Source organism: Notolepis coatsorum (assembly GCF_963971535.1).
Source record: "Notolepis coatsorum genome assembly, contig: SCAFFOLD_4841, whole genome shotgun sequence".
NCBI lineage: Eukaryota > Metazoa > Chordata > Actinopteri > Aulopiformes > Paralepididae > Notolepis > Notolepis coatsorum.
In genome coordinates, this window is record NW_028174129.1 from 1 (window position 1) to 10,668 (window position 10,668).

Genomic DNA, 10,668 nt, shown 5'->3' on the forward strand with positions numbered 1-10,668 from the left:
GCTGTTGTGGTCGTTACCAGGGATCCAGGTGAGACGGACGCTGCGGGCCGCCGGGTCGGACAGGTCCAGGTCCATGGGGGGGGTCTGGACGGTCTGGAGAGAGACACACATTAGTACTACTACTACACACACACACACACACACACACACACGCACACACACACACACACACACACACACACACACACACATACATGCACACACAAACTCATACACACACACACACACACACACATACATGCACACACAAACACAAACTCATACACACACACACACACACACACACACACACGTGCACACACAAACACAAACTCATACACACATACATGCACACACAAACACACACATACATGCACACACACACCACACACCACACGGCAAACCTGTATCACGGTTACAATGCGTGAAAAGTACACACAGTTATGTAGGTGCCGTTATGGTGCACTACCAGCAGGGGCCGCTAACAACAACAACACAAAAAAAAACTCCACAACCAGGCTTTGAACCAGTGGTAGCTGCAGTGGTAGACAAGCTCTTTTACCTCTTACACTACAAACGCACCCACATTACAACTACGCTTAGAACTACGATCAGGTTAAGGTTTGGTTAACTGTTATTGTGAGCGTTAAGGTTAGGGTTATGGTTAGCGTGAGGCTGTCTCGTAATGTCATGGTAAAACCACTCGCCTACCACCGCATTTGATCCCAGCGAACGTATACAGTTAACTATGGAGACTACGGGTAGTGCTGAGGGCCATAGACCCTGAGTTTGTCTCAGACACACACCTGAGGGTGTCTGTGTGTGAATAACACATGCATAGGTTGTGGGACATGATACAGGGTTGCACGCACGCACACACACACACACACACACACACGCACACACACACACACACACACACACACACACACACACACACACACACACACATGGGAAATTTAATTCCAAATGATATTCTTTCTCACTCTCTCTCGCTGTCTCTCTATCATTCCTTTGGCACATTTGAAAAATAACTAGTTCCAGTTAGCATTTCAATGAAAGCCTTACAATCAAGAAAGAGGTATGGGTAGAACAGTAGTAAAAAAAAACTGAGACCAAGAGAAAGAGAAGAGAAAGAAAGAAAGACATATATATATATATATATATATATATATATATATATATATATATATATATATATATATATATATATATATATATATATATATATATATATATATATATATATATATATATATATATAGAGAGAGAGAGAGAGAGAGAGAGAGAGAGAGAGAGAGAGAGAGAGAGAGAGAGAGAGAGAGAGAGAGAGAGAGAGAGAGAGAGAGAGAGAGAGAGAGAGAGAGAGAGAGAGAGAGAGAGAGAGAGAGAGAGAGAGAGAGAAAGACAGGCCTATGGGTGTTACCTGGCAAGGCACTAGACAGTGAGGGGTTGAGGGAAGCTTCCTCTGTGAGGCGGGGTCAAGGAGGAGGAGTGAGGTCAAATGTTAGAGTTAACTGGTTAGTCTACTATCAGCATTAGGGGAGCAGAGAGATTATTAGTGATTATTAATACACATGAATAAGTGTATTAATGCTACTGAACTTCACTACAGCGCTATAAATCAGTACAACACAATTAATACACTGCATGCAATATATTTAAAATCAATTAAATATATTTAATCAGAGGCTTTAACTCTTAGGCATGTAAATTGATTGGAGCACAATGTATATTATGGATTATGGGGATGATAAAGACATGCATTTTCTATTTTCAACTACAGAATGCTAAAGAGATGTTCTACTATCCAAATGAGAAGGGCTATTAAGAGTCATATCATGTTATTATTATGACAAAAGATGGGTTTGATGTGGAAAATTATTGCTTGTACGGTTCAAGCAATACATTTCACATCCATGCTAGGAGATTTCAAACCTGAACTTGTGTGTGCATGCTAGTGTCAGATACATTTGAAAGGGAGACTGGCCAAGTCCTTTTCACTTCCTGTAATGTGTCATCTGAGCTACACAAGGCTCTCTTATTGGTTGATTTTAGAGTAGAGCAGCACAGGCTCCATTCACCCCCAATGAGAGATATGGAGGTTTTGGCCGGATCTATTATTTTCTTTACTATAGAAATCCAGGTAAACATTGGACCTTCTCTTACAAGTTGAAGGTGTTCATTCGTCAACATTCTGACACTAAACTGACCTGTATATCCAGCGTAAAACACGTTTGTGTGAGACTTTTGAAAGGCGTTCCCAAATAAAATGTATTATTATTACTTGTCTAATGATAGCACCTGTGTATAAGTCCCGCCCACTCAGGAGACATCTTTGAATGTGTTATTTTTCTCTATTAGACTATCTTTGAATGTGTTTTCTTTCTCTATTAGACTATCTTTGAATGTGTTATCTTTCTCTATTGGACTATCTTTGAATGTGTTATCTTTCTCTATTAGACTATCTTTGAATGTGTTATCTTTCTCTATTAGACTATCTTTGAATGTGTTTTCTTTCTCTATTAGACTATCTTTGAATGTGTTATCTTTCTCTATTAGACTATCTTTGAATGTGTTATCTTTCTCTATTGGACTATCTTTGAATGTGTTATCTTTCTCTATTAGACTATCTTTGAATGTGTCATCTTTCTCTATTAGACTATCTTTGAATGTGTTATCTTTCTCTATTGGACTATCTTTGAATGTGTTATCTTTCTCTATTGGACTATCTTTGAATGTGTTATCTTTCTCTATTAGACTATCTTTGCTAGCGCCTGTTTGTAACCGATGTGTACCTAACACAGTGAGACGTGCTGAGGCTGAGTCTTGGTCTATGTCTGATTTAGCAGTGCAGGTGTACGTCCCCTCGTCCCCCTCATTGACGTTGGGGATGGAGAGAAACTCCTCGTCCTTCTTTAGCCTGTGAAAGGAGAAAGAAAGAGGGAGAGAGAGTGTAGGTAATTATCACTTCGTCTATAGGTTTACGTTCAATTTGTGATATTTACAAATGATGACACGGGCTGAATCAATAAAAAAAATTGTCCTGCGCAGGGAGAGATTTATTCGTCGATGAACAACAATCATTTCAGAAAAAGCTCTAACTTCATTTGTCACAAGACAACCTTTTATACCTGAAGCTGTGTGTGGGTGTAGGCCTGTGAGTGTGTGCGTGTGTGTGTGCGTGTGTAATACAATTCAATATGGGTGTGTGTGGAAAACACGTCTCCTAGACTCTGTGTTGCAATCCTTGTGCATGTGAAAGTAAGTGTGTGTGTCTATGTGTGTGTGTGGACAAGTGTGGATATATGTGTGCTAATAGTTCTGTTATTGCCAATTCTTCCCTTAACTGCTTATGATTTTGGCTCGTCCACTGTTTTTCAACAGTCCGGTCTGTGTCTGAGTCTGTGAGTTCATATCAGGCCACTTGGCTGGCGTCAGATTTTATTCTTTCCCCATCCTCTGGTGTTGTGGGTGAATAAGGGAAATATTCCTTGTTCTCCAAAAGGGCCTCTTTGCATGCTGTCTCCAATATGAGTTCACTCTGGGACATAACCCTTAGCTGACATATTTTAACCCTTGTATGTTTATTCATATCTGCACCTTTTGTCCAGTAACCTAACATTCCACAACAAGAGGAGCACAGAATGTTTTCAGTAGGTATTTTACACTACATAACATACATGTACTAGCGCTAGTATTAACCCTATGAGACCCAGAACAGATCCATGTGTGTCTTTTCAGAGGGAGGCAGGATCTTTAGAGGGAGATAACAGCTCAACAGTAGATGCCACAGTAGAAGTAGTATATATCGCCTGAAAGCTGGGAATCTGAAGATTAATTTAGTTGGTCATGAGACTACATGAGGTGGTCACCTACCTCCACCATAGAGACTACATGAGGTGGTCACCTACCTCCACCATAGAGACTACATGAGGTCGTCACCTACCTCCACCCCAGAGACTACATGAGGTGGTCACCTACCTCCACCCCAGAGACTACATGAGGTGGTCACCTACCTCCACCCCAGAGACTACATGAGGTGCTCACCTACCTCCACCATAGAGACTACATGAGGTGGTCACCTACCTCCACCATAGAGACTACATGAGGTGGTCACCTACCTCCACCATAGAGACTACATGAGGTGGTCACCTACCTCCACCATAGAGACTACATGAGGTGGTCACCTACCTCCACCCCAGAGACTACATGAGGTGCTCACCTACCTCCACCCCAGAGACTACATGAGGTGGTCACCTACCTCCACCATAGAGACTACATGAGGTGGTCACCTACCTCCACCATAGAGACTACATGAGGTGGTCACCTACCTCCACCATAGAGACTACATGAGGTGGTCACCTACCTCCACCATAGAGACTACATGAGGTGGTCACCTACCTCCACCATAGAGACTACATGAGGTGGTCACCTACCTCCACCATAGAGACTACATGAGGTGGTCACCTACCTCCACCATAGAGACTACATGAGGTGGTCACCTACCTCCACCATAGAGACTACATGAGGTGGTCACCTACCTCCACCATAGAGACTACATGAGGTGGTCACCTACCTCCACCATAGAGACTACATGAGGTGGTCACCTACCTCCACCATAGAGACTACATGAGGTGGTCACCTGCCTCCACCATAGAGACTACATGAGGTGGTCACCTACCTCCACCATAGAGACTACATGAGGTGGTCACCTACCTCCACCATAGAGACTACATGAGGTGGTCACCTACCTCCACCATAGAGACTACATGAGGTGGTCACCTACCTCCACCATAGAGACTACATGAGGTGGTCACCTACCTCCACCATAGAGACTACATGAGGTGGTCACCTACCTCCACCATAGAGACTACATGAGGTGGTCACCTACCTCCACCATAGAGACTACATGAGGTGGTCACCTACCTCCACCATAGAGACTACATGAGGTGGTCACCTACCTCCACCATAGAGACTACATGAGGTGGTCACCTACCTCCACCATAGAGACTACATGAGGTGGTCACCTACCTCCACCATAGAGACTACATGAGGTGGTCACCTACCTCCACCATAGAGACTACATGAGGTGCTCACCTACCTCCACCATAGAGACTACATGAGGTGGTCACCTACCTCCACCATAGAGACTACATGAGGTGGACTGGTCACCTACCTCCACCATAGAGACTACATGAGGTGCTCACCTACCTCCACCCCAGAGACTACATGAGGTGGTCACCTACCTCCACCATAGAGACTACATGAGGTGCTCACCTACCTCCACCATAGAGACTACATGAGGTCGTCACCTACCTCCACCCCTAGAGACTACATGAGGTGGTCACCTACCTCCACCACAGAGACTACATGAGGTGGTCACCTACCTCCACCCCAGAGACTACATGAGGTTGTCACCTACCTCCACCATAGAGACTACATGAGGTTGTCACCTACCTCCACCATAGAGACTACATGAGGTGGTCACCTACCTCCACCATAGAGACTACATGAGGTGGTCACCTACCTCCACCATAGAGACTACATGAGGTGGTCACCTACCTCCACCCCAGAGACTACATGAGGTGGTCACCTACCTCCACCCCAGAGACTACATGAGGTGGTCGCCTACCTCCACCATAGAGACTACATGAGGTGGTCACCTACCTCCACCATAGAGACTACATGAGGTGGTCACCTACCTCCACCCCAGAGACTACATGAGGTGGTCACCTACCTCCACCCCAGAGACTACATGAGGTGGTCACCTACCTCCACCCCAGAGACTACATGAGGTGGTCACCTACCTCCACCCCAGAGACTACATGAGGTTGTCACCTACCTCCACCATAGAGACTACATGAGGTGGTCACCTACCTCCACCATAGAGACTGCATGAGGTGGTCACCTACCTCCACCCCAGAGCGAGAGGCATTTCGTCCTTCATCCAGGTGACGGTGACACGTAGGCTCTGGTCGGACGTCACCTTACAGTTGAAGCGAGCCAGGGAGCCCCTGACGGCCGTCTGGTGCTCGGGGGCCCGCACGATACGAGTCGGCTCTATGGGGGGGGAGCAGGGGGGGGATACACACAGACACAGACACACATACACAGGTACACACATGAAGAGGGAGACATGCGCACAGACATTGTGTGCATATATGATGCACACAAACACACAGACACAGACACATATCCAGAAAAATCAATGAAATGGGAAACCAATGCATTGCATCTGTCTCTCTTTCTCTATTTCTCTCTCTCTCTCTCTCTTTCGCTCTCTCTCTCTTCCTCTCTCTTTCTCTGTCTCTCATTGGATGTCAGATGGATGTTCTTCTCTGATGGTAACATCATTCTTACAGCTTCATTCATACAGCTAGGGGTGGCAGTAAGAGCACTTTCTCTGTAGATGTGGTGGATTGTGTATAAGAGGGTTGCCAGGTAGGACGTTCTTGGAGTGGTCTGGGAGGATCAGCATTTACTTCAAAGGTAGTAAATGAGATGCTGTCAAACAGCGACCTAGATGAATTTATCATTTAAAAAATGTTTGTGAGTCCAAAATGAATGTTGTTGTTTACACTTTGCAGGCATGTATGCCCTCCCTACTTCCCATTTCCCCACGTGGAATGCACCTGATTGGATAAATGACACGCTGGTGCTCTAGTGCGACATCTAGTGGCTGAATGTTATCTAGATAGCACCTTTAACTGTGAGAAAAGGGGGAAGAAAATAAATCTGAATGCAGTTAGAGACGATGTGGTGATCCAAGAAGGTCCAAATCTGACGATGCGTTGCTTGAAATGGTTGATGTTGATGAGGTTGTGTGTGATGATAAGGGGAACCAGTGTGGATTTGAAATATAAGGCACTCTCATCATTAATGCATTTCTCCAACAAAGGCACAAGAGAGTGAGAGTGTTTTTGCTCTCAATGACAGACGCTATTTGGCACAAGGGAAGACAATCAGTGTCATCAAGAGGCCACAATTCCTGTGAAGATTGAACCCTTTCAAGTGGAAGATCTTTTCTCTCAGAATTCTGTCTCCGAATTCTAAGAACTCTTCGACTTTAGAAGATTTTTTCCATAGTAGCGACATCATTAGAATGTTCAGTTGAAGGAGAGATCGTAGGGTTCATGTGACGGGTGCTTTTTGAGAGTTCAGAGTTATCCACGCGCCACGACATGGCGGTCATACATATTTCATGTGATGTCATGTACCGTATATAAGTGTGTGAATAATTCAGAATTCCCATAATATCTAAATGTTCTATACAGTATGTGCTACTGTAATGTCTCAAAACGTGGTGTCATAACAATGTGACTGCGTTTTATCTACAATGTCATACTCGACTTATTGTCAGTGAAGGGCTATTAGTGTGTAACATTATGTAACTTCCTTAAAGGGGCAGTTCACCCAAAACAAATATATGCTATCTATGCTATATATTAAAAATATAATGCTATCTATCCATCCAGATTGTTTAGGTGTGATTCACTTAGTTTTGGAGATACTCAGCTTGTGTACGTTTGGCAAGAAAACAGTTCCTACATGAAACTGTTCACAAAGTCTGTGTATTATCCTTATTTTTTTTTGCTTTGAGCATCACAAACCGAGTGCCATTCGGCTCCATTGTATTGGAGTGATGGCAGGTATCTCTAAGACAGATATCTCCAAAACTAAGCGAATCACAGAAAGATTATCTGGTTGGATAGATCGGCACTATCAGGGGGAAATGTTTATTGTCCTAGCCTATAAATCATATAAAATAAGGTAAAATATTACCGTCACTGACATACCCTCAAATAATGCCTTTTAATGATGTGAAGCACTGTGTGATATATGTCACAATATTTGTGCACTGATGATGATGATGATCATAGCTAATCATAGTGTCTGTCTAAAAGTGGTGTCCTAATGATTGACATCTTATTGTTTTCCACATTGTCCTGTTCTATCCATAACGCTATCACAATGTGCTGCCGTAGTCCCATGTGAAGTCAGAGTGCTGACGTGATGTCTGACCTTTGACCTCCAAGCGGACCTGGTTCTCATCCTTGCCCAGGATGTTGGAGGCGACGCAGGTGTAGGTGCCCTCGTCCTCGGCCCTGGCCCGCTTGATCTCCAGGGTCCCGTTGACGTACACGCGGTAGTGGCCCCCGTCCAGCCCGCTGCCCTGCCCGTTCTTAAACCTACACACAGGAAAGGTGCTTACAGTCAGAGGATATCACAGGAGCGATGATACGATGGTCAAGCTAACAGGATTCATAACAAGCTAACAGGAGACATAACAAGCTAACATGATGCATAACAAGCTAACAGGAGACATAACAAGCTAACAGGAGACATAACAAGCTAACAGGAGACACAACAAGCTAACAGGAGACATAACAAGCTAACAGGAGACATATCAAGCTAACAGGAGACATAACAAGCTAACAGGAGACACAACAAGCTAACAGGAGACATAACAAGCTAACAGGAGACATAACAAGCTAACAGGAAACATAACAAGCTAACAGGAGACATAACAAGCTAACAGGAGACATAACAAGCTAACAGGAGACATAACAAGCTAACAGGAGACATAACAAGCTAACAGGACACATAACAAGCTAGCAGGAGACATAACAAGCTAACAGGAGACATAACAAGCTAACAGGAGACATAACAAGCTAACAGGAGACACACCAAGCTAACGGGAGACATAACAAGCTAACATGAGACACAACAAGCTAACAGGAGACACAACAAGCTAACAGGAGACACAACAAGCTAACAGGAGACACAACAAGCTAATAGGAGACATAACAAGCTAACAGGAGACATAACAAGCTAATAGGAGACATATCAAGCAAATAGGAGACATATCAAGCTAATAGGAGACATATCAAGCAAATAGGAGACATAACAAGCTAACAGGAGACATAACAAGCTAACAGGAGACATAACAAGCTAACAGGAGACATAACAAGCTAACAGGAGACATAACAAGCTAACAGGAGACATATCAAGCTAACAGGAGACATAATAAGCTAACAGGAGACATATCAAGCTAACATGAGACATAACAAGCTAACAGGAGACATATCAAGCTAACATGAGACATAACAAGCTAACAGGAGACATAACAAGCTAACAGGAGACATAACAAGCTAACAGGAGACATAACAAGCTAACAGGAGACATAACAATCTAACATGATACATAACAAGCTAATAGGAGACATATCAAGCTAACAGGAGACATAACAATCTAACATGAGACACACCAAGCTAACAGGAGACACAACAAGCTTACAGGAGACATAACAAGCTAACAGGAGACATAACAATCTAACATGAGACACACCAAGCTAACAGGAGACACAACAAGCTAACAGGAGACACAACAAGCTAACAGGAGACATATCAAGCTAACAGGAGACACACCAAGCTAACAGGAGACATAACAAGCTAACAGGAGACACAACAAGCTAACAGGAGACACAACAAGCTAACAGGAGACACACCAAGCTAACAGGAGACATAACAAGCTAACAGGAGACAAAACAAGCTAACAGGAGACACAACAAGCTAACAGGAGACACAACAAGCTAACAGGAGACACACCAAGCTAACAGGAGACATAACAAGCTAACAGGAGACATAACAAGCTAACATGAGACACACCAAGCTAACATGAGACATAACAAGCTAACAGGAGACATAGCAAGCTAACAGGAGACACAACAAGCTAACAGGAGACATAACAAGCTAACAGGAGACACACCAAGCTAACAGGAGACATAACAAGCTAACAGGAGACATCTCAAGCTAACAGGAGACATAACAAGCTAACAGGTGACATAACAAGCTAACAGGAGACATAACAAGCTAGCAGGAGACACAACAAGCTAACAGGAGACATAACAAGCTAACAGGAGACATAACAAGCTAACAGGAGACATAACAAGCTAACAGGAGACATAACAAGCTAACAGGAGACATAACAAGCTAACAGGAGACATAACAAGCTAACAGGAGACATAACAAGCTAACAGGAGACACAACAAGCTAACAGGAGACATAACAAGCTAACAGGAGACATAACAAGCTAACAGGAGACATAACAAGCTAACAGGAGACATAACAAGCTAACAGGAGACATAACAAGCTAACAGGAGACATAACAAGCTAACAGGAGACATACAAGCTAACAGGAGACACAACAAGCTAACAGGAGACATAACAAGCTAACAGGAGACATAACAAGCTACGGGAGCATGATGGTCAAGGTCAAGCTAACAGGAGACATAACAGGATGGTCAAGCTAACAGGAGACATAACAGGAATGGTCAAGCTAACAGGTTTTTCCCACTGACACTCACCAGCGGAGGTCTGGAACAGGAGAGCCGAAGTAGGGACACTCCAGGAAAGTACGATTGTTTTCTATCACCTTGATCAGCTGGTTCTTAGGGCCCAGCATCCTAGGAGCCATGTCTGGAGAGGAGAGAGAGAGAGAGAGAGAGAGAGAGAGAGAGTGAGAGGAGAGAGAGAGAGAGAGAGAGAGGAGAGAGAGAAGAGAGGAGAGGAGAGAGAGAGAGAGAGAGAAGAGAGAGAGAGAGGAGAGAGGAGCAGGAGAGAGAGGAGAGGGCCACTGTGTTACACCAACCACTTCCCCACAATCCAATCCTATCCTACATTCATT

The 10,668-nt window shown here is 44.0% G+C and overlaps 1 protein-coding gene across 1 annotated transcript; it reads right to left on the reverse strand.

Annotated features, from left to right (window-relative positions):
* Positions 1 to 17: 17 nt before the first annotated feature.
* On the reverse strand, positions 18 to 10,458 carry LOC311247630 (neurofascin-like; the record flags this gene model as incomplete). Its single annotated transcript, XM_084338651.1, has 6 exons — positions 18 to 93; positions 1,406 to 1,447; positions 2,778 to 2,902; positions 5,895 to 6,042; positions 8,005 to 8,171; positions 10,349 to 10,458. Coding segments are annotated over 6 exons (668 nt in total), but the record flags the coding sequence as incomplete, so codon positions are not given.
* Positions 10,459 to 10,668: the final 210 nt, after the last annotated feature.